At 47.1% G+C, this 24730-nt stretch overlaps 1 protein-coding gene across 11 annotated transcripts in view; it reads left to right on the top strand.

Moving 5' to 3' along the window:
* Positions 1 to 24730, top strand: part of TTLL11 (tubulin tyrosine ligase like 11) — a 226364-nt gene that overhangs the window by 110030 nt on the left and 91604 nt on the right. For 5 of the 11 annotated variants that reach the window (XM_044992380.1, XM_044992369.1, XM_044992368.1 and 2 more), the window contains one exon: positions 1905 to 4961. The exons of 5 other annotated variants lie outside the window; for them this stretch is intronic. In XM_044992380.1, the coding sequence (XP_044848315.1) occupies positions 1905 to 2194 (290 nt within the window). In that variant the 3' untranslated portion in view covers positions 2195 to 4961. Of the gene's footprint in view, positions 1 to 1904; positions 4962 to 15143; positions 15577 to 24730 lie in introns of those variants that run through there. One more of the 11 variants, XM_044992377.1, reaches the window with a different exon arrangement.

Here is a 24730-nt window from a genome sequence, read left to right as displayed (position 1 = left end):
TAGAAAAGTCCCAAAAGTAATGTTAGCAGACTCTTTTCTTGGAGCGGACTGGGGAAGCCAGTCCTTTAGAATAACAGATTGAACACATGCACCTCAGCGATGTACCTTTGTCTGTCCCACCTTGGGATGTGAACTTTCCATCGTACACATTTAAGAAGCGGTGGGAGTTAGTACTTGGATAGGAGACCTGAAGGAGAGCCCAGCTTTTTGGAGGCAGTGGTGATGGTGATCCAGTAAGGGGTTCTTGCCTCTGTGTCCGTACTATGCTCTGTGTGTGGCTGGAGGGGCCATCTCCTGGATGAGAGAGAAATCTGAGCTCCTTATCCCTTCAGGGCACCTCTCGTCAAAGCAGGGGAGTTAACGCTGGTGTTTCAGCTGAATGTTTAGTCTTACCAAGGCAGGGGTGAAGAAGGCAGCAGGAGCTAAGGGCTGTTGTTGGGGAGGAGAGAGAATCCGAGTATTCATCTGCAATCCCTTAATGAAGAACATTCAAGTCAAAGTACCAGTCCTTAGTGCGGTAAGGACGGACAGGAAACAGCTAAAGAATGCCAAACCATTGCAGGAGCAGCTTTCCCTGGAGCCAGAGAAAGAGACTTTAGAAAAGCCAAAGTAGGCCAGCTGCTGCTGCAGAGAACCCATCTGAGCTACCATGAGCTGAATAGCCCATCTGTGCCCACATGCAGGCTCCAGTCTTTGCACTTGGCCTTTGAAGTACTGTGTGGCCCGCCAGGCCCCAGCCTCCCATTTGTGGCCTCCTTTAGTTAGAAAGGAAAAGCGGCTGCAAAGAATTGTGGACTGGGAAGTTGTGCTTTTGCATGTGCAACAACAGAGTGTCAATTTACAAAAAAATGGAGGGACTGAGTTGCTGAAAGGAGTGATGGTGAAACCATGGAGCCTTTCACTTCCAGGTGCCAGTTCGAATCCAGCCTAGGTCAGTGGAGACCAAGTTGTTACCATCTGATGGCTGTTCGGTGACATATGTGAAACAAGTTGGTGAGTCACAGTCCAGTTCCTACTAGAGAAGTGTCCACATTGCCAACACCACTACCAGGACTGTCACTAATTGGTAGCCTTAGTGGGCATCTCAGCAGAAAGGCCAGGTATGGGTGGCTGCACAGGGCAGTGTCAGCAGAGAGGACAGGAAGTTTAGGATAACTCACTTGTACATTTCTGAGGGCACTCATTAATGGGGCCAGGTTTACAGAGCCATAAACCGAAACACCCTGAAATCTGGAGTGTATTCAGATCTGAGATTTTGGTTTGGTCCCATCTCTAAGAAAGCAAAGTTTAAAATGACACACTTCAGTTGCACATGACGACTTGTTTTTTCCTTGGGCAAATTATATTCTCTGGAGCTCAGCATGTGAGTAAGTGTCAGACTCTATTTCAGTGTAATGTCTGAAGCAACAAGAATCAGGGCTGATCTTGTGTCAATTCAATTTCACAACCTCTTAGAATCAATAGTTCCTGTAGCCATTTACCTCCAGATGCCAGACTATCAGGTCATACTGATGCTTGTAGAGATCACAGCATATCCTTATGAATAGCTTCTACTTTCAGGAATGTCACCCATCTATAACCCAATTTGAGCATGTTTGCTATTCTGGGACACTTCTTTTAAATCTTTGAGCTGTTTGATTTGTGTGTCAAATACAAGGAAAATGTCTCATTTTGGTCTTTGAAGGGCAGAGGATGGGTGTTTTTGTTTGTGACCATTCTAGGCAGTTGCTGCTTGAATTAAAAAGGAGTTAACGAATAGCAAGTGTGTGTGTGTGTGTGTGTATACACATCCATTCTTTGGGATGAACAGGGGTATAGAAATGAGACATATTAGATTAAAAGACTGCAGCATATGAGAGAAGTCTGTGCCACGATTCTAATGTAAACTCTCTTCTTATTTGAAGGGATGTGCTTGCAAGCCTTTGTAGAAGCTTTCTTTTGCCTGGCTCAGAGAAGATACAAGTCACTCTCACTTCAGGAGCAAGTGGCATCATTGATTGATTTCTGTGAGTACCATCTAGCCATCCTCGATGAAAAGCGCCTGGTTTGCAGCCGAGGAATAACGGAACGCCGAGCAGCGCTGGTTACCTGTCAGCCAGATGGACTCCACCTCACCGCAGCTACTCATGCGCCTCTCCTGAACCGCATGACTGCTGCCAATAAACGTACAGATTATAGAAATCATCGGTCTTGATGAGCGCTATCAAGGAAAAAAGACAATGACAGGGCTGGAAACTGATCCCTGAACACATGCTGCAGGAGGTGAAACACAGGCTCTTGAGTTCTTCCATCTGACAGTCACCGTTATTTATTACAGCTTTCCCTGATTTATGCTCTTCAGAAATGACTATTGCAAACTTCTCCTTCCACGTAATGACTCTCAGTGGAAATGGCTGTTATTTATTATTTCCCCAGTGGACATACAAAGTAGCTGAAATGACAAACTGCGTCTTTCATTCAGAGTTTATAGAAAATCATTTATGAAGACAAAGGGGCAAAAATGCAATGTTTATGATAACTGGCATCATGGGGTTGATAGCACTGACGAGAGGAGCAACCTCACTGAAGGAATTTCAGCTTCAGTAATGCCTAGGAGAAGCCAATTTCTACAACATGAGCAACATGTTTTTGAGCTGCGCTGTGTGTTCTGGACATTGTTTTGAAACCAAGTAAGGAGATGCAAACTGGCATTTATAAATTGTGTGCTTTTTTAAAAAACTAAAAACCAAAATTATGCATTTGATCACATTTTAGGCTTTGTCTCTCTTTTATGAGGATTTAACTGTATTTTGTTTTGTGTGTATTGATACAGTTTTTGTCTGTTGGGTGCTGGCATCTACATACTGTATTTTTTTTTAAAGTTAATCCTAAAGCGCTGAAATCATAACCACTTTTGGGGTCCAGCTCTTTGTACACAGCCTTTGTTACTCCAACTGCTGTTATATGTCAAAAGAAAAGGTTAAAATGGCTACCAATCCTGTCCACCCGTATACCCCAAACCAGCTCCATTAAGTTCACTAAATTGATAGGTGGTACTTCAGCAGGACTGCACACATATGGATTGGTGAGCACTGATCCTGCAAAGAGAACTGCAAAGGCTCACCCCAGCATTGTTCTCTTTTCAGGGTCAGGGCCTAGGAGCCAGATCTAAAGCCCAGGGAAGTCAGTGGGGCTTAAGTGGCCTCTGGATCAGGCCTAAGTGAGTCACAGTTGTCAGGATCAGATGCTGGTTATGATCTTCATGGCCTTGAACGGTTGAGGACCCCACCACTGAGATCTCCAATTTCCCATGGTACCAACACAATTAATAAAAAATTTTGGATTGATCCAAGCATTTCATCTACTGGGACAAGTGTGAGGGCATTCTTGGCTGAAGGCCTCTGTGAGAACCTGAGTTTGAACTCAGGGCACAGCACTCTTCACTCCCACTGGGTTGGGAGTTGAGGGCACTTAGCATCATGTAGAGTTAGGCCCATAGGGTCTGAACGCAAAGCTTGTTGAAGTCAATGGAAGACTCCCATTAGTTTGGATTAGGCCCTTAGTTAGGCCTTGATCTTAGTATTATGGCAAACCTCTGAATTCATTAAGATCTGGGTCAGGTCCTCAGTGGGTGGAGATCGGTGTAGCTCCATCTGACTGAGAGGCTTTCAGGGCATCTGGGCACCGTTACAGCAATAACAAAGAGCAGTGCTCTGGGGCCAGACTGCAAATTAAAATGAAGTAATTCTATTGTTTGGTCCTTTGGAGAGGAAAACAACTAGAATTGTTCATTACAGTATAGTGCTTTATGTACTGCATGAGCACTAGCTCTCTGGGTCACTGCCTATTACCCTGTAACTATGCTCTGCAGATAGGAGCAATTCCATACTTTGTTTTTTATTTTAATAATTATTTGAACAGCTACTGTACGTATTTTCTCTGTACTTGTAGCATGTTCTGGCCAGCATTCAATGCTGTAATTAATATTCTGTCACAGTACAGCACCGAACTGTGCAGAGCTAGTTTTTCAAGTGTCTATTCCTGTAACTAATGGATTTAACAGTAAAAAGCTAGACTAATTGCATATTGGATTTTTTTGCTATCATTTTTGGACCAGGAATGGTACCTAGAGCTGTACCTTTTCATATTACCTCAAATTTCTCTTTAAAAATATATATATTAGAACAAAGCTGTACAAGAGAATACAGTAATCCCTGCTGGATTATGTTACTAGATTTCTTTTTAAACACAATTGCATAGTTTACTCCTATTTCATAGGAGAGAAGTTGTGGGACCCACTAGTTTGCACTCCCATTGATCTTACTGGGGGGCTAGCCTCAGCGAGACTTTGATACTTAGATCTTCGGTACTGTTGACAAGGAAGCTTCCATTGTATAATTGCCCCTGATGGTAATGCACTTACCCAAATGGCTGCAGGAAAAAATCCTTTCTTTTATTCTTTAGAATTCAAGAATTCAAGGGCTAATTTGAAAGCTGTCCATGCTGTGACCTAGCTAGCATAGTTACAGGACATGAAGAGGAGGAAGTATGGCCTAGTGTTTAAAGCATTCTGGGACTTGAGTGGCATGGGTTCAATTCCGTACTCTGCTACTGTCTTTCTCAGAGACTCTGGGCAAGTCACTTTGGCTGTGCCTCAGTTTCCCATCTGTAATACAGCAATAATAGCACTGTCCTAACTCACAGGGATAATGTGAGGATAAATACAGTAAAGATGGTGAGGTGCTCAGATACTGTGGTGACGGGTGTTGTACAAGGATCTAAGATAGGACAGGATGGGCCACGCAAGCAGGTCTGTGATAAAATTGCGTATTTTTCAGTAAATTTCAGCAAAATGTTAGTAATTATCTACTGGATTTTATTACAAAAATTGTTGCTATTTGCAAAAAAAGATTTTGAATGGTATGTTTTTTTAAATTAAAATTTCAGCAGTTTTTGATCTGTGATTAAATTTCAGAATTTCTAATTTTAAAATTTGATGTTTCCTCTTTATAATAGGATTGAGGTAACTCAATAATTAAGCAAAAAAAAGGCATTTTAATAGGTGTTTTCATTAACCTGGTTATGGTTTGGTAAAGAATTTCCCAAGTGGTATTGTAGCTGTGTGGGTCCCAGGTGATGAGAGACACATGGTAGCTGAGGTAATAGCTTTTATTGGAAATTGCTCCAGTAAAAGCTCACCTACCTCATCTCTCTCAATTGTCAGAGGTAATCAGGTGAATTCATTCCTTCACATGTAGCATGCTAGCAAAAAGCTTGGGCATCAGTTACATCCCACTTACACTCACTGCAACCCCATGTAGGCTTAACTAAAGACAGGATTTGACCCACTGTCTTTATTGTGATATTTAATTAAATTATGTGTGTAGTCTACATAGCTGATCATCTCCCAGGCACCACAACAAGAACCCTGGGACCCATGCTCTTGTCTCCTTAGCCAAAGTGAGAGAACGCTAATACTTCATTGTCAGACTGATAGTGGTGATCTTTACACTGATATTACACTACCTCTTGATGTTTCAGAGTTCTATTAAGCATCACTAAGATCACCATTGTTAGGGTTTTCTCCCAAATGGAGTTCTGTGGAGCTGAACTCCTGCACAAGATGTTACACAATGAAATACTGTACTTGATCCTGTACTCCATTGATACCTCAGGGCACCCCAGAGGAAGCCTACTGTAGGGCAACACAAATGGAGAGGGGAGATTGGCTTTTGTATTGACTGCAGTAGAGGATATGTTAGCTCTAAAATAAGAGAAAGAGGCAGGAAAATCTGCACGTCCTATTTTAAAGACAAGCAGAATGTCTTGGGAAAATTGTATAACAATCTTTGCTTATGGACCAGATGATTTGGGACAGTTTCTCACACTGTGGCACCTGAGGGCTTCCCAAAATCATATATCCCCTTTTCCTAAATATTTCAGATTTTGCCTTCATGCAATGGGCTGTAACTACATCAGTGGTGTCAGACTGTTTTTTTCTGTCTCCCTTTGGACCTACACATTCTATCCTCTAACCTGCTGTCCTTTAGGATGATGAAAAGCCCCAAAGAATACAGTATATTTTGATTTCACATGCGTCTTAACAGAAAAGTTACTGCTTCCAGTTTTAAGGGCATGCAGAAAACCAGATACTGCAGTGACGGGCATATTAGAAATACCAGCGATTACACAAGATTTTATGTCTCTACTGAAAATGACTTTTGGGGTTACACTTCCGCTGCAGTGGACGATTTAACATCTTGACACCTGTTTAATATAATGGGCTAAATGAATTTACACAAGCAACATTTAGAATTTATGCTCTCGATTGGGGGAAAAAAGCTGCATGCAGCCTATAACTGCCTACTAACAGTAGTCAGTAGTGGTACTGCAGAGAGCAGTAAGAAGACAAACAGCCAATTAGAAACGATATGAACTGGACCATGTTAATGTCAGATGGCACAGCACTCTTATCTTCTCAGACTTGTCCTCCCCTTTTTTAAGGGCGAATCTTTTCTCCTGCAATGGCCAGACTGCTTGAAATGTTTTGTGTTGTGCAGTGAAGAGTGTAATTTTAGGCTGAAGCCACCATCCTCAGCCTTGTTTAAGTTTCATAAAGATTATTGCAGGATGAAGATAAAATGCCATGCTCCAAGTTTTGGCATCTGTCAAAACAGATGAAGCTGAAAGGATCTTTTTTTCACACTTTCATTGTAATATGTTTGAAGACATTCACAAGTTGAAAAATGGTTACTTCTTGTTCTGTGACATCTGGCATTTGTCTTGCGATTGGCAGTGTGTTACTAGAAAATAGCGTACAGTTTCCCTCATCTTGTGATTGATGTCCTATAAGGACAGTCTTGTATAAGAGTTGGATTTGAAATGTTATGAATGTGAGTGCCTTTCCTTAGATCTTTCAAGTGGTACAATCTATGCCCTGAAATATCCATTTTTCTCATCTCATAACAGTGCTCCCTGTATCTAGGTGAGATAAAAAACTGCAGTTTGTAGTAAACTCAGATGAGGGGTCTCTATATGTTGCCACTCTTTATTTGTTCTGATGGATGGAATATAGATTTTTCAGAGCTTGTATCTATTTCTTGCTTATGTGATTTCGCTGATTTGCCTCCCATTTTAAAAGACAAAGAATAGTCAACACATGCAGTTACCTATCACTGGTAACCCAAAATCCACCTATTTATACAGCTGGGAAACGGCATGACCTATTCTTCCCTGTAGAGAATATATAGAACAGGGCTGTGCTTTGGGGACTTAATAGCAAGTCACATTCCCGCTTTGCCCCATCCTCCAGTTCTGGCAATTTCTTCTGAATCTTATTTAGAGTCCAAAGCAAAAATGAATTTTACATAACCCTTGGGCTAGTGCAGTCTGCACACAAAACATGACCAGAGGGGTTTAATTCAGGATATGAATGCTAATGTCCTGATGTTAATCAGTAAATCCTGATGGCTCATCCTAGGGAGAAAACCAGTAAGAGACTGGTACTTGGATGTATTTTGTTAGACTGGTTACCACTGAAATCTTTCCACTCATTCATGGAAACACCATATGGAAAAATCAAGCCTGTGTTCATCACTGTCTGACCTTGTTCCATGTTTCATCACTAGCAATTGTTATGTCTGTTGGACAGTGACCATTCAGCCTCCAGGTATCACCCACTCATCTGTCGTCTGTTTTCTTTTCCACCACATGTTCTCTCTTTGTTCTGCCTAATTCCATGGCTCTATTTTCCAGCTTGCCCACACACACAGCAAATTGATGCTTTTATTAGCGATTTTCTGTTAATTTGGCACCATGTTGAATCTATTAGTGTCATTTCTTATGTTGCTGTGGAGCTTCTACTAGAATGTGACTGTCTCTCCTTAGTTGATTATAAAGATGAAAACTTCCTGCTCATCTTCTTGGTAGCAGGGTTATAGCAAGGTCCCAGAGGGCCCGGGTGCAAGAATATGTTAGGGTCCCTCTTCTCGATTCCAAAATCCACCCCCTCCAGCCCAGCCACAGACCCAATTCAGCCCCTGCTTAGCTTCCCTCACAGCCCTCCTTCAGATTGCCAACTCCCCCCCATAACCCTGCAGTTCTGAGCCCCACAAGCTCTCAACCCCCCTCAAGCCTCCATCAGTCCAGCCCCCAACTCCCCCAGCCCATATCCAATCACTCCTCTGGCCCCCTGCTTCCCTGAGCCACCTCTCACCCTCATTTCAGGCCCCCACAAGTCTTCCCTCAGGTCCCCCCTTTGTCTGCTCTAGCTCCACTCCAGCCTTCCCCCCAGTCTGATCCAGAACCCCTACAAGCGCCACTCCAGCTCCCTTCCCCATCCCCCACAGCTCCAGTCCAGCCTCCCAGCTCAGCCAGTTCTGCCTCAAAATGGCCAATGCTTTTACCTGGGGCTCCATGTCTAGAAGTGGGGGGCACATCTCCCATATCCGCCCCGTCTCCCCCTCACGTCCCTCATCGCTGTGACTCCACACACACACCTTCTCTGTGCATCTTTGCCGACTGCTCACGCTTGAGGTTGCCCTAGCTGGAGGGGCCCCCAATCCCAGCTGCCTCCCTGTCCCGGGACCCGCTCTCCTCCAGTGGCCCCTTTCCACTGTGGTGTGGCACGGCTGAACTTCTGCCAGTGGCATGAATAGGGATACCTGTATGCAGCTAGATCTGAGCGTCCCCCTGCCCCCCTGTATCCTTGTGGGCCCTGGTGCTACTGAATCATTTGCACCGATGTAGTTACGTCCCAGCTTGGTAAGCTGTCATTCATCCCACTGAACGGTGCAGCTGTTGATTAGATGATTGAGCTTTGCTGTGGCTTTGTTCAGTTAGCGCAAGCCCTTCAAGCCGAGGGCTGGACTCCTCTGCTACCTTTTTGCTCATTAACACGAAACCTGATCAGTTGTCCAGAGCAGATGAGCTTATTGATGGTCTGTCTTTTCCTGTGTTTAGAATATAGTGCTTTGCTTTCCAGGGGGTGGGCTTTCTTAGAGCTTCATTGCACAGGAGTGCAGACGTCGTCATTAAATCCAATCCTGCCATAATGGAGAGAGACCAACCTCCCAGCCAACTCAAGTGATGCCAAGTTGTAACTGTCCTTGGTGCCGCTACTGACTGGAGCTGTACGATTTGCAGGCTCTCATTCTCACACCACATGCATTTTTTCCACCCAGTGAGGATGGTTTTGGTTTTTTAACCTTTGAAAGTGGATATCTTCTTGGTTATAACTAACATAAGGGATAAAATAAATCAAATCTAATCTTTTCAGCTAATGTCTTGAATCAAATTTACAGAAGGGGCCTCTGAGTAAATGGCACCACACAATTTCTTTTAAATCTACAGAGCTACAGTTAAAAGGTAGAGTAGATGCATTAAAATGCCATCTACACTGCACCCTGCAACCAGATATGTTGTTAGATTTCCACCAAAATCCGACTGGTTTTCTGTCTAGTCTTGCCTTGAATAACACCAGCCTGGGAGATTCCTTGGCAGGTAATATTTTAAGGATAAGATATTAGCCGAGACAATAAATACAGTGCTGCTCTCTATTCTTTTAAAGGAATAGTAATAATAGTGTATTTTAGTTATCATAAACACACATCAGAGTGTATGACACATTATATTCCAGAGCCGATCCAAATATCCTGATTTAATACGTAAAGTGAGTGAGTGACTTGGAAACGTCATAAAATCCAGAAATAATTTGAGTTTAATTGAAGCATCTTAGTGTAGAAGTTGTTTTCAAGTTGGCTCAGGATGGTGTCTCATCATTCATCTCCGTCAAACCGTGCTGCTGTTTCTAATAACGCCCAGCTTGTTGGGCTTGGAGTGCTGTTGTTGCTCTGACAACTTGTGCTGTTTGGAAGCTGTAAAGTTCTCCTTGACTACAAACACCCGCACTGAGAGCCAGGCGTTCTCCTTCGAGCAGGCACAGCTGTGTATCCCAGTTAGGTGTGTACGCACCCCACGCGCTGGAGCCAGAGAATTTTGCCTAGAAGTACCCACAGAAGTACAGAGATGCTCCAGGCCATACCCCCACCCCTGGCTATATGAGGCAGCACCACCCGACCCCCCTCCCTTCTTCCACACTGAATGCCCAAGAGATGAGACTCTGGTGCAGAGGGGACAAAAGGAGGGTAATGGAATGCACATTTGCATTACAGCTCGAAGAACCACAGTTACACTAAGTAACCATTTCTCCTGAGGATTGTGGTGAAAGTTCTGGAGCCCTCTTCTCCCTGGCCTTTAAAGGCTGCTTGCCAATGGCAGTGCTTTCGGTGCTGGCCCCTAAAGAGTGTGGTACTGCTGGTATACAGGCTGTCTGCACCTATAAAGCAAAATCTCAACTACCTTTGATTTCGTTGTGCGCATCTGAGGGCAAAGTTGAGCCGAGGGATCTGATTATCTTGTTACTTTGAAAAAAAATTGGAAATGATAGTGATGCAATTCTGTCTTTCATTTACTTTTCTAACACTGAGAACCTCTTGATAGAAAGTGAACACAAAAAAGAGGTGTTCTGCTCCAGAGACACCACCAAATAGTTATTGCTTATGGAGCATGGCACATCCAGGACATTTCATCAAATGCATGAGACCAAGGTACATGCCCCTCCCTCCCACCCCAGTTTCACAGACTAATCGCTGAAGTAATTCTATTGCAAATACTGTAATGGAAATAGAGTCCAGCAAAATGTTTGCTTCATTGAGTTAATCTTCAATTGGTCCAGATGCTGCAGCAATGGGCCTCTAATAATGAATGCAAATATTTGTGCCATCTTAAGGTTATCAGCAGAGATTGAAATAATTGACATATCGGTGTAGTGTGGAGTCAAGAGAACTCAGCACGTGTCTCTGAAGATGATTGTGGACTGTGGCTTTACAGGTGGGTCAGAGAGCAACAATACCCAGAAAGATTGTTGCAGGCTATGGAAGGAGAGGGGAATTTCTGGAGTACTGCAGCCCTTGTGCCTCTGTTAACTGTTCATAGCTTCTCCCCACCGAGTCAATAGTTCCAATCTCTGGCTGGCAGGCGGCAATGTGTCTGTACGCACCAGGGGCGGAAAATCAAAAGGGCACAACCTGGCAATGAAGTTGTGCTGAGCCTACTCCTTTATGGTTCAGGATGCCAGGCAGGGAACAGAAGAGGGCCAGAACCCTCTCCGCCTTTGCATTTGTCATGGTTGGCACTGCCAGTGACACATACTAAAACATTTGCATTTATTACTCCAAGTAAACTGCAGGGACCTGAATCAGTTCAGAATGATCACTTACCAATTAAAAACTAAAGTGCTATTTGCTCTCCTCACTTGGTCCCGAAACAGTAAATGTCACTATTGTTTGTTCCACTGTATTTGTAAAATGTTGCACTTTATTGCTGTGGATAGTTTGATCTATTTAAGATATTGATTCTATTATTGCATACAGAGTTATGTGCTATATTTTATCATTGCTATGAATGAATCATTGAATGTTTAGTGCTTTAATTTTTCTGAAATAGGAAAACAGGTTTTTTTTAAAAGATTTGTGTAATGTACATAGATTATGAATCATTGATAAGATACATTTGTGGGTAATGATCTATGTATTAAATATTTAGGAGCCATCTTTTAGAATGCCTGGTACAAGGTAGCCAGCTATAAAAGCAGCACACATGTCGTCATGCGCATATTTCAGTGTGGATGGAGGGAGAGGGAGGGTGGGAAATGACAGTGTCACCTTTGACATATCAGAGAGAGACGTGACATAGGTTTAAGCAGTTATTTATTCAGTGTCCTAATGTGGAGATTAAAGATCACCAAAGCCCTTTAAACCACGAAACAAAATAGACCCACAAGAGGAATCAATAGCAGAAAAAGTGGATTTCAGATTCCTGACTCCAAAGTTACTTCTGTTTAGTTTCTTCTCCTCAAGGTCCCATACCACAGTGAGAAGAAATGAGGTGAGTAACATATAATCCCAGGCCATGCCGGCTCCATTCAGCTGTGTTTCACTTTCACCTCACAAGGGAGTGACAATTCTTATGGTGCATGTACTGTGCTAGAGAACTACAAACCCCAGCATGCTTTGCAAGCGAGCAACAATTCCTATCTTTCCATGGGTTAAAATTAGCTATATAAGAAACACCTGGGTACTCCCTTCCCCCTGCATCTCTTGCTGTGTCAGTGGATTTGCTTCAAGCCGAACAGAGGCCTTCCACTAGGATATGTGCCTGTGAGTAGCTGATCTCTTCCGATTACCCTGCCCAGAGCAATGACATAGGAGCTCCCAAACCAGTAAGTAGCAGCATATGCTGTATTTACATGTTTGTATTTGCGTGGGCATGGCTTTGCTGCTGTCCTACCATACAGTATGACCATCATCCCTTGCTATCACCCTCAAGAAGGGTAGCATATTTTAATATTGGGGTGCTAGGGCAAACATGACTTTGTCAAAATCAGTAACAAGTTTAAACAGGGAAACTAAACGGTCATGGGAGTTGGAAACAGCCCTTTACACAGGTTAGGGCCACCCAGTAAAACAACACTAGTAGGAAGGCCTTGGGATTCCCCAGTTCAGACTGGTTCGGTGTCCTCTCATCCACAGTAAGAAGTCTGCTTAGTAGCTGTGTTGTCTGCAACCCAGCCACCATACCCCCCTGCCCCTTGCTTTGTGCGTCCCCTTACAGACCTGTGTGTAGCACTGAGCTGCTTGTATGGCAAACACTCACTCAAACCCTAATCACTTAAAAACAATCACTCACTTTTGTTGATTGAGGCAAACAATCTGTCAATGCTTTTCTCAAGTAAGAATGAATTCTTCATTTACAAACATTATGGCCTTCACACATGCTTTTAACTTATACATTTGCTGCTGTATATTCGAGAAAGACATTTGATGAGACTTCTGTCCCAGTGTATGGCTCCAGATCAACTGGTGTTTGAATAGTGAGGCAGCATTAGAAAGAAGCTCTTGTTATGCAAAGAGAACTGTAAGGTTTCTGGGGTTTGAGTCCTTTCAGTTGCTGGGCCAGGGATTGAAGAATTTCAGGGTATTAGTGCACTGCTCATTGAAGTCAGGTGTTTATCAGCTGGAAATTAACCTGCCTTGATCAGCTGTGACCATGTGCTTGGGGGTCAGGAAAGACCTATCCCAGAACATTTTCTCCTCTGCTGTGATGCTGCTGAATTCAGAGGAGCAGGTGGATTGAATATAATTTTTGGCTGGAGACTGTGCCATGAGTGTTCACAATAAGGCAAATCTGGCCTATGGCCCCATTGCCAAGACGGGTCTGGGTATACAAGCCAATTATCAGAAGGTGAAAGCAGCCACATAGATTTCTTGAGTAGGTTTTGAACAGCAATATGGAAGTGAATGAATGTACCTTCTAAATGAATTCAAGTCCTCTTTCGTTAACAAATGTGTGTATTCACTGTTGAACCAGTTTTCTTCTTTACAAAACACGCTTTGTATAGGAAGGAGTGGGATTGAAATTAACTTGAAACAGTGGCAGTGACTGACAAAGCCATTTGTCTGTTCCTATTTCATTGTGACTGTGGCCACTTCCCTCAGCCTCGGTCAGCCTCCTCCCAGCCTGAAGCCCTGGGAGCCAGCCTGGTTCTGGCCATGCAGCATTCGCTATCGCTTTGCATTCCCTGCCTTTTTGGTTGGTTTCATCTTACAAATGTAAAAAAGCCATAAAAGAAGAACCCCTTGCTTGTGTAAAGCAGATTTTTAAGTACCATTTTAGGAGTTTTTATAAAACACAGACTGTAACCAGTTGATCTTAATGAACGGATCACAGGGATACTTATCCAAGTGCTGTTAAAACAGGGAGCTTCTAAATGGAGCTTATTAAATCAGTATATAATAGGCACAGCCTGCCATGTAAATGTGCACTGAAGATCCTCTGTAAAAACTCTTAACTTAACCAATAGACTTTCATGGTTTCTTTGCAGCCATCAAAACCTATTTTGTAAATATCTATGAGAAGTATTTTAAAATGCAGCTTATTTTTAACTCCAATAGATGGAACTTTTTGAAAACTTTTTTTTATGGTCTTACCTAGCAAATCTGTATTTAGTGACATCTTTAAAAGCCGAATTGGATTCTGTTCCAGCTAGGTTCTTACACTGCACTCACCACTGTAGTATTCGATGACCTGACATGCCCCAGGTCACATAGGAAATCTGTGGTAGATTCAGGACTGGAAGCCATTCTGTTAATGCAAAGATTTGCCTTAATTAACAGGGGAATCCAAAGAGCTAAGTTCTGTCCTGATAAATGCATGCAATTCCCACTGATGTCAAGAGGCCATCATGAGGTGGATATGATAGAGGTCTATAAAATCATGACTGGTGTGGAGAAAGTAAATAAGGAAGTGTAATTTACCCCTGCACGTAGCACAAGAAGTAGGTTCACCAAATGAAATTAATAGGCATCAGGTTTAAAACAAACAAAAGGAAGTATTTCTTCACACAACGTACAGTCAACCTGTGGAACTCATTGCCATGAGATGTTGTGAAGGCCAAGATTATAACAGGGTTCAAAAAAGAACTAGATAAATTCATGGAGGATAGATCCATCAATGGCTGTTAGCCAGGATGGACAGGGATGGTGTCCTTAGCCTCTGTTTGCCAGAAGCTGGGAATGGGCGACAGGGGATGGATCATTTGATGATTACCTCTTCTGTTCATTCCCTCTGGGGCACCTGGCACTGGCCACTGTCGGAAGACAGGATATAGGGCTAGATGACACTTTGGTCTGATCCATTATGACCGTTCTTATGGGGTAGAAGCAATCACAGATGTGTGCAGATATGGAGAAAATTCAGCAGCATGCAGAAAGTCAGCACAAGATCTGTGCACCACTTGCGTCCCACTGAGCCTCTGGTGGCTCTGTGTATGGGGTGGCAGAATCTGGGCCCAAAAAGGAATTCTTCAGAACAGCAGCTCTGCTGCACTGCTCTAGGCCTGTGCAAAGCATGTGTTAGCGCACTCAGAGGGGCTGACTCGTCTAGCGTTGTTGTTACCCGAAAGATACAAATTGTGGATTTATTGGTATCAAAGAGCTCAGTAATCATGTCAGGTTAGTATTTATTTGTGGGTGGGTTTGGTCAGCTTGTAGCTCTAAACTAACCTGCCTTTTTCCTGATGATCTTCCTTGTTCTTCCATCGGCAGGGAAGGAATAGACTGTAGTAGCCCTGTTTGGATTTTGACATTATGAACAGCTGTCTGACAGCTCCACGAGCATGCCACTGCGCAGTTCAATAATTGGGAACAGAAAGATGGTTTTGAAGCAATTGGTACATCTGTTCTACACTGTTTTTTCGCTCTGATCTCCATCATGTGCATTAGTTGATCAAAACCTTGTAAAACATGGAGCTGCCTGTGTATCTGATCAACACCAGGAGATTATGGAAGTTGTCGGGGCGGTGTGATATCATGGATTAATGTAGTATCTTCCCAAAGGGGATGCTTCTGACGCTACACGCTGCATGTGAATTCCTTGGGAGCATTTTAAATTAGGGCTGTGTTTACTGCTGGCTTTATTAATATTGTTCAAGTGATTATTAAATGAAGCGAAGTTCACCGTTGCCTTGTAAATGCTGTTAGGAAATAAATTCGTAATCAACTCTTGACAAATGATGCTGTAGGAGTTTATGTAGCGGTAGGGAGAGAGTGAAGAGAGTGAAAACTCTGCACTCGATTTGGGGGTGCTGGCTTCCAGGGGCGGCTCTAGATTTTTTTGCTGCCCCAAGCACAGTAGGCAGGCTGCCTTCGGTGGCTTGCCTGCAGAAGGTCCCCGGTCTCGCGGATTCGGCGGCTTGCCTGCGGGAGGTCCCCGGTCCTGCGGATTCGGCGGCTTGCCTGAGGGAGATCCGAATTGCCGCTGAATCCGCGGGACCAGCAGACCTCCTGCAGGCAAGCCGCCGAAGGCTGCCTGACTGCCACCCTCACAGGGACCAGCAGGGCGCCCCCTGCGGCTTGCCGCCAGAGGCACGCGCTTGGAGCGCTGGTGCCTGGAGCTGCTGCTGCTGGCTTCCCACGTGAACACAGGGGAGGGAGGGAGGTCCTAGGCATAAGGCATCCACAAATAGAGCTGATGAAAAAACCCACCATTTCTGCATGGAATATTTTGAAATAATTTTTGTTTTGTTTCCCCTTTATTCATTTCCCCCCCAAAGAACTGTCAGGGGAAATTTTGGGGTTTGAAATTTGTGGGTTTTAGAGTTTTCAGTTTATGGGTCTTTCCTCCATCCTCTCCTTTGTTTCCTTTTTATCTTTCCTCACGCGTTTTCCCCACCTCTTTCCATTTTGCCACTAAAGCGTGCGGGGGAGGGAAAGAAAAGGGGAAGGAAAAGCTGAAACAAACATTTTCACTTTGGTGGGTTTCACTGAGAACAGGATTTTGAACATTTTCATGGGAAAAAAAAGTTTGTTTTCCTTCTTTGGAAAAGGGCCATTTTTCAATGAGCAAAGTTGTTCCAAGAGTTCTAACCAACTTTCCCCAACAGCCCAGCTCCAGCAGGGGCCCAGGTTTGACCCAATGACTCCAGACTGTCCGGGTTGGGAGTTAACATGAGGAAGTTGATGGGTAGGAGGATGTGCTGAATCAGCAATACCCCTTCTGCCTCCCCACGCCCTTGGGGGGCTGCCTTCCAGTTACCCTCCCCCGGCGTAGCCTTTTGAGAGCATAGCCAGGGAGACACTGCTCAGTGGGGTCTAAGTCACAAATTCACTCTGCTCTCGGTGTGGGGGCCACCACAGGCCCTATGCTTGGATGGATCTAATCTCCGATCGCATGCATTGTGTTCGCACTGGGTAAAGCAGTGGCAAAGCCTGGGAAGGTCTGTGTTAACAAGCACTCACCAGGCCAAAATTGAACTAAGGTGTGTGTTTAAATCTCAGCCCGAACGATAAGGAGCATTAAGAATGAGGAGTACTTGTGGCACCTTAGAGACTAACACATTTATTTAAGCATAAGCTTTCATGGGCTAAAACCCACTTCATCGGATGCATGCAGTGGAAAATCTAGTAGGTTGATAACTCCCAGCATGTAGCCAGCTCCCTGCAGGGGGACAGGCAAGGATCAATAGCAGCAACAATGAAGATCTTAGTAGGTAACTCTCAGAGCCTAATTCACATGGAGCCTGGTGTCTCTCTAGCCCATCACTACTATGCATTTTAAACAGTCATTCCCCATAGCGATCGGTCAGTATAATTAATTACCCTGGGCTGCATGTCAGCTGGAGTTCTAGCTCTGCACAGCTGTCTCGTTTTCGCCAGCAGAATCCCGGCTTTCCAGGCGAAGCCGTTCGATTCCAACAGTTCAAACATTGGTATTTTGGTCAGAGCGTGGCCCTCTCAGAAGATGGAACATTTCCGTCACATCTTGTTTGGCTCCTTCCCTTTATACAGCGATCTCAAAACCTGGGCTGAATATTTGATGTGCATGGAAATGAGGGGCTTAGAGCCACGCTGCAGACGGGGCAGTGCAAGCTTCTCCTTCACAGCCTCCAGCATGACCTGGCTGCAGCGCGAGGGCCCCCCAAAGCCCAGACTGTTCTCAGGGGCTGCTCTGCTGGGGGCTGGAGTGAGTGGTCCCCTTGTGTTTGCTTGGTCTGGTGTGGAGTCTGCAGGCAGGCCAGTGGAGGTTCAGTGCTGGTGCCCTAACCGGGTGGTAGCACCTATGCTGACAAGAGTAAGACAGCGCAGTGGTTTATATGAATACATTTCACCCGGGGATCTCAAAGCCTTTTGCCAAATATTAATCCAGCTTCCCAGCCAGCCTGTGAACAGAGTAAGTAACAGCCGCATTTCATAGATGCACAAAGGGATACAGATGGGAGTTGAGATTTAATCAGGTCACACTAGCAGAATTCTTCCCAGAATTCTTCCTGGGGGGAGGGATAGCTCAGTGGTTTGAGCATTGGCCTGCTAAACTCAGGGTTGTGAGTTCAATCCCTGAGGGGGCCATTTAGGGAAGTGGGGTAAAAATCTGTCTGGGGATTGGTCCTGCTCTGAGCAGGGAGTTGGACTAGATGACCTCCTGAGGTCCCTTCCAACCCTGATATTCTATGATTAATTCCTCACCAGTGCTGTGTCGCCACTGACTCATCTAGCTCTTCTTAGAGCAGGTTCTCATGACAGGGTTTATGCTAGTGCTGTTGCTAGTGCCGGAGGTGGGTGCAGATCTGAATTCTGCTAACCTAGGTGAAGCCCTGCTGAGCCAGGGGCTGGGAATAGAGCTCTTGCCTCCTTGTCCTGCCCTCTGGTCGCTCTCACATTGTCTGTCTGGCACCACGAGTACGGGAAGTCTGCTTCCCCACAAATCATTGTACGAAGGATCCTCTTGGCTCCACTTGGAGGTTTGTGGTAGACGTTAGGTCTGGATAACGGCCAGCCCAGCTGACCTGGGGGATAAATTTCCCCAGGTACCAGGCAAACTGATATGGCCATGACAGCTGGGTTCACAGTCAGGAGATAATTTTAACTCCAGCCAGAAATACAACCACAAGGAAGGGCAGTGCTACCCCTCTCCTACTGTTGCCACCAGACCCGAGACAGGAGCGCTTGCTACAGGAGAGGGAAGCTGCAGAGAAGCATGTCACTCTGCAATCTCCGCTCACCTGCTCAGGGTTTGTTTAGACAGGTGGCTGGGCGAGGGGAAGCTGGGCGAGGGGAAGCTGGCACAAGCTGCATGTTTGTGAGGCAGAAGGATCTGAACGGGGCATGGTTCTGACAGCAAGCTGGCACTGGTGGCCTGCTGCAGAGACATCAGGGGAAGGGGGAAGAGTGGTGTTGCGGGAAGCGTGGCCATGCCAGCGGGGAAAGCAGCTACTGCTGATCCTGTTTGTCGGGCTACTTACAAGGCATCCAGCATTCGACGCAGCCTTGCTTTAAAGCTTGACTCTTCCTAGTGTAGAGCTTCAGTCAATACCCTGTCTAAAAACAGCCATGCCAGGGAACCCCTAAATCCACCCATTTTTAGCCTCTGTGTGTCGGGAGGCATGCAGAGAACATGGCTATTGCCTGGAGGTCAGAACTGGGAAGTCACCCAGCAAGCCAGCTCCCTCATGCAGACAAGGCTGCTAGAACCTACATCAATAGCTCCCAAGGAAAGAGGGCATCAGGGGGAAGAGATGTGACACCACCCCCAGCCTTAGAATAAATACAAATCCAGGCACACAGCGGAGAGGGGAAATCGCCCAGAGCCCCAGGACGCATGTGGCTCTACAGTTAAAATGGGGACTGGTGTACGGCCATTTCTATCCAGCCCCACCTCTGGATTTGCTCCACCCTAGCCTGGGCAGACTGGCAGATGTCTGCCCTTCACTCACCTGAGTTAAGCCATGTCTCTGCTTCCATCCTAGAAGGTACCTACAAGCTGAGATTTCACTTTGTAACAAGTTTCTCTGCCATTGGGTGCCTCATTTTTCTGTCAAAGCCCTGCTGGAGCAGTGACATTAATTCTGTGTTATAGGCGCATAAAAGGAATAATTGCCCTCTCTCCCGTGCATCTCAGCAATGGGCACGTTCCATTCCAAGGCATGCGATGGCTGCACATGAGCTATAAAAGTCCTGGCTGCCAGATGTGGCCCCGTAAATCCTGCCAGAGCGTTTACACAGCACCACTACGTTTCAAGGAGTTTAAATTAAAACATATTTATTGCCATCTACTTTTTCCATAATGGCCCTTGTCCAATCTTGCATCTGCTCTTGAATTGCAAGGGAAGAGAAGCTATGATCAGTTCTGACCATTATAATTTTTTGATGCTCATGCTCTTGTTCAGTGATTTATGGGAAATCCCAGCCTAGCACCACCTGTTGTCCCCTCTCCCCCACCCCATTAACTTTTTTTTATTGAGCTTGTGACAACAGTCTATAAAAGAGCTGAAGGTGACCAGTCACTCGGATGCTGCTGCTCCGTAGCTCTCCTGCTTCCAGGTTTGGAAGCGAGCCCTCCTCCATCTCTCTTCCAAGCACTCCGGTCCAGACAGGCCCATTGGAAACATACTGTCATCATACGGCCCTAGAGCCAGGCCCTGGAAGCAAGTCCTTGCCACGGTCCCAGCAGGGGGCTCCTTCCTCTCCAACCTGTGCTCCCGATGATTCTGTTTCAGGCTCTACGAGCCTCCCCTGGTTTTCTGTCAGATTCACAGTAGGAATATAAACGGGGAGATTATGTAAATTAGGAGGCCAGGGAGCCTGTGAGTTGTGGCTGAGAAACATGATTGCTGGTGCCTTAGTAAGATAATTTAGTTCCTTGTAAATAACTAACTGGTTTTGCTCCCAAGAACCTGGTGAGGAGTTTGAGTTCCCAGCACTGAATTAATTGTCTAATCCGGGCACCTCCAGATGGGTCATGTTCACTCCGCTCCGAGGAAATACTGAGCACATGGAGAGTTGGGGATTTGCCGACCCCGCTGTAGGTGAACACAGGTGCTCCAAGGAACCAGCTCCTCAGCAGGGAGTAACCCCCAGAAGTTTGCTCCATTGTGCTAAATTCTGCTGTTACTTCCACCAGCTGCCCTGGGAGGACACTGGGGTCTGATGGTAACTCTGGTTGCTGGATCCCACCTCTGGTCTCTGGATGGCTTGCTCCCACCTTGCTTCACGTGCGGATTACAGGTAACTGAGTGCCTCATGGCCACGCGTGGCTTTAATTTCAGAATTGCAGGCGCGCTGGCAAACACTCTGATCGGAGCCTGCTGTCTGCGTGTGGAGTGGTCCATGTGATCCCGCATTAGCACATTACAGTGGCGTTTGGACGGGCAGCTCTGAGCCCTGTGAGCTGCTCCTGTCTGAAGCCTGAGCATGACCTGCCCCTAAAGACTCAGGGAGGGACAAGAGCCCCTTAAGGTAACCGGATCAAGCCCCATTCTGGTTTGGCAGGTTTCCTGCCTTGAGCCTAAGGAGCCGAATAAAGGTGCATCTAGACTTTGTAGATGGGGAAACACGCTCATGTGTTTGACATTCGGCCAGCAAGGAATGTGATCCCAGTTAGCTCTCGTGCCACATTACTCATCGCAGAAACCTTCTCAGCGACGGCTGCGTTATTTCCCTTCGGAGCCTGCACTGTTATTTTGGCAATTAGTCCTCTTAATTTCCTCCTCCTCTTGCAAGCTTCTGCAGAGGGAAAGGACTGCTCCAGAGCACCCGGATAGGAATAATGATTAGAGAAGGCAAAGCTGGGTGGAACTGAAGGCAGCGACCAGCTGCTGGCCATAGCAAAGAAGGACCTTAGAGCCTTGGCTTGCCTGCAAGGGCAGAACAGAAGCAAACTCCAAAGAGCCCCAGTGCCGTGTGTGCTGGGACGGCGCCTCTCTGGCCCCAGAGCTGTCGTTGTAACTCATTAGATCTATTAGAGCGCTTTAGCATGTTAACAACGAGGAGTCGTTCTTTCTAGTGGAACCCAGTCAGGCGCAGGATTCAACTTATGTTATAATTTCCCTTGTTTACAAAATGTCAGAGTCAGCACTGGCTTGGAATATTAACCGGGGCATGTCCAGGAGTGTGCCGGGGGCTGCACGCCGGCTCTTTGGCCTTGTCTGGCTCCCTGTTTGAAAGCCCCTCAGGAGCCAAGAGCTGGATTCACCCTCTTTAAAATCACAGGATGCCCGTGGGTGGGAGAGGCAACCGGAGAGCCACCCATAACCCCCTGGCCATGGTGTGGGACTGGTCCATCTGAGTGGTTAATGAATCGGCTACAGCTGCCAGATGGGGGCACCTCGCCCGCTAGCTTTAGCTATGGAGGCTGCTGCTCTTAGATGGAGGGTCCCAGGTCCAAGCCCTCCAACAGACCAATCACGTTCCACATCTAGAGGCTGATGTGGTGATGGAGCAAGGGGCAGTTGTAGCATCCCAGCAGCCAGCTGCCTCGTGCTAGGGGTGTGGGGCAGAGTGGCCTGGTCTTCATTCCTTGGCCCTGGACATCTCTTTAATGTCAGGGAGAGTGAGGTGGGGCTGGATTCTCCAAATCATCGCTAGGGGGTGGGTTGCCTCTCTCCCCTCAAGTGTTTGGGGCTTTGTCCAACCTGTCTGCGTCAGGCATGTTTCAAGCCGTGTGTGTTTGATGAATCAGTTTATTGTGAAAGGACTTTTAAAAATGTGAGTTCCCCTTGCACTTAAATATGCTCTGCCCTCGGGGGGGAGATGGTCTTGTGGGTAAGGCAGTGGTATAGAACTCATGAGATCTAGGTTCAGTTCCCAGTCCTGCTATTGCCTTCCAGCTTCCCTTGGGCAAGTCCCTTAATCCCTCTGTGCCACAGTAGTACAGCTGCTGCTTTCTCCCACTCCTGTCTATTTAGGCTGTAAACTTCCTGGGAGACGGTCTGTCATTCAGCACATGTTTGTCAGCCCCAGCATGATGGGACCCTGACTGTAATACAAATAAAGAATAGAGAATTAGAAAAGCACTAAAGCTGGTTTCCGGTATGCCTTCCCTTGTGTGCTGGGCCGATGGCTAGAGCTGATACAGATTTGTGGCGCTTTTCATCCAGCTTTGGAGGGTATTTTTAGGGAGTAGCCAATTTGCAGAAACAGAAATTTCCACAGGAAACATCTGTTCTTGATCAAATTTTTAGGATTTTCAACAAAAAGCTTGAAAACTGACTTGGCCCCCTCCCTCCATTTGTTTTGTTGTTGTCGTTTTTTAATTTTAACTTGTTGGGCAAAACAATGTTGGCTTGAATGAAAATTTTCACCTGCCCAGCAAAAACTTGTGGATTTTTGTTGCTGGAAACTGAATTTTCTTGGTATGTGGGGGTGGGGTGGGAGGGGAGGTTTGTTTTTTGATTAAAACCTGACCTGTCTCACTGGCTGGGAAATGGGGATTCCCTGGGTTACCCATGGCCTGGTGTCAAACACCCCTTTGCACAGCTGCAGTCCCTCCACTGGGGTGTTTCTGCCATGAACATGGGTTCTGTTCCCAGCTCTGCCACTGGCTCCCTGTGTGACCATGGCCCGGGCAAGGCACCTTGTCCTGCCAGGGTGCATCTGCACTGCCGAGAAAAGCCCGCGGTGCCGGGTCTCCCAGCCTGGGGCTAGAACTAGCAGGGCCCTGGGAGCCACGTGGATCATGGGAATTGTAACTCCCAGCACATGCAGACAAGCACCCAGGGCCGGGCGGGGCAGCAAGAAGAGCAAACACGATAACTATGCCCCTGATCTGCCGGGTGCCTGCGGTGAGCTGGACGCTGGGTCTGGCCGCCATCACACGGAGCAGTGCTGTCTGGGCTGCACCCCAGGCCAGGCTGCTGGTATAGGCAGGGCAGCTCCGTGGTGCTGTCCCATCCCCTACGCTCTTGCCACCCCTGGCCTGTCCTTACCAATGGAGGATGCTCTGGAGGCAGCCTCGGTGTCCTGCACACAGGCGAAGGCTGCCAGGCCCTTGCTGTTTTGGAAGGGGGTTGTGTGCGAGCTGCCACCCTGCCCCGCTCTGGTGAGGAACGCCGGAACGTTCCGTGCTCTGAGGGAGGGTGATGCAGTGGGCAGGGACTTGGGAGACCAGCGTCAACTCCTGGCTCCACCCCGGCCTCCCTGAGACCTGGGGCAAGTCTACGCCTGGATTCACACGGGGCTTTAGGTGCCTAAACCCCAGTTTTGGCTTTATTGGGACTCTCAGACCCCCTGAACTCCGTCGGCGCCTGAACCCACTCAAACCCTCGGTGCCGATGTTCCTGCCCCTGGGCGCGCGCTGCCCCCCCGCCCTCGAGCGACTCGCACAGCAGGGAAGGGTGGCCTGCGGCTGCCTAGCTGGCCTGCAGTGCCCGAGCCGGTGGACGTGCTCGGAGCATCGCTGCTGGATCAGGCCCATCAGTTCACAAGGTATCTGCCACCTCTCACGTGTGGCCTCTAACCACTGGGGCTCCCCCAGTCTCTCCTGTCGGTTGCTAATTAAGGAGTCATTGGAGCAGGGGGACCCCACGGCCTGGGGTCGTGCTCAGATGGCGAGGCTAGAGTCATGCTCGCGTGTGCACGCTCGCCCTCTGCCCCCCAGTGACACCGGGATGATTTATCCCAAGTGGAGCGTGTCAGAATATCCCCGAGCCCAGTCGCTAGGGCACTCGCCTGGGAGGGGGCAGAGCCCAGCCCAGATCCTTTCTCCTGCCTCAGGCAGAGGGAGGACCTGAACCGGGCTCTCCCACCTCCCAGGCGAGCACCCTAACCACTGGGCTGAAAGCTGGGAGGAGGGAGCGCCTCCTTCCTCCCCAAGTGCCAGAGTACCCTTGGGCGGCTAGGCCGGGGGGTCTGCGCTCCAGTTCCCCCTCTGTCCAGGGGGGATAAATAGCCCAGCCCTGCCCTGCCCCACAGGGCTGCGGTGAGTGAGCTAAACGACAGTAAAGATTGTGAGGCGCGCAGACGCTACAGCGGTGGGTGCAGACAGGTCCCTGAGGCAGAGACGTGCCCAGGGTTGCCCTGGCTCTGTGCTGTCCCAGGGCACCTTTCTCGGGAGATGGGCAATGCTGGGTCTGTGGTATCTGGTGGGGGGTGAGCAAATCCCCGACTCCTCCAGCGTTTGACACCTTTTGGAGGCTGGCCTTTAAACCTGCCCTCCCACCCCTCTGCTCTGGGGGCAGCTCTGGAATGACCCAGGCCTGGTGCCAACCACTGCGGCAGGGAAGGGAGAGTTCAGCAGGCCTCTGCCTAGAGCTGTGCAGGGATAAATCCCCTCCTCTCTGAGAGGTCTGACCCCATGCAGCCTGACTGGGGAGTGTGAGCCCACCTGAGAGAGACGCCATTTTTGTTGTTGTGGATTCCTG

Source organism: Mauremys mutica, chromosome 18, assembly GCF_020497125.1.
Source record: "Mauremys mutica isolate MM-2020 ecotype Southern chromosome 18, ASM2049712v1, whole genome shotgun sequence".
In the NCBI taxonomy this organism is placed as follows: Eukaryota; Metazoa; Chordata; order Testudines; family Geoemydidae; genus Mauremys; species Mauremys mutica.
Note: the sequence above shows the minus strand (reverse complement) of the source record. Positions and strands in the feature narration are given on the sequence as shown.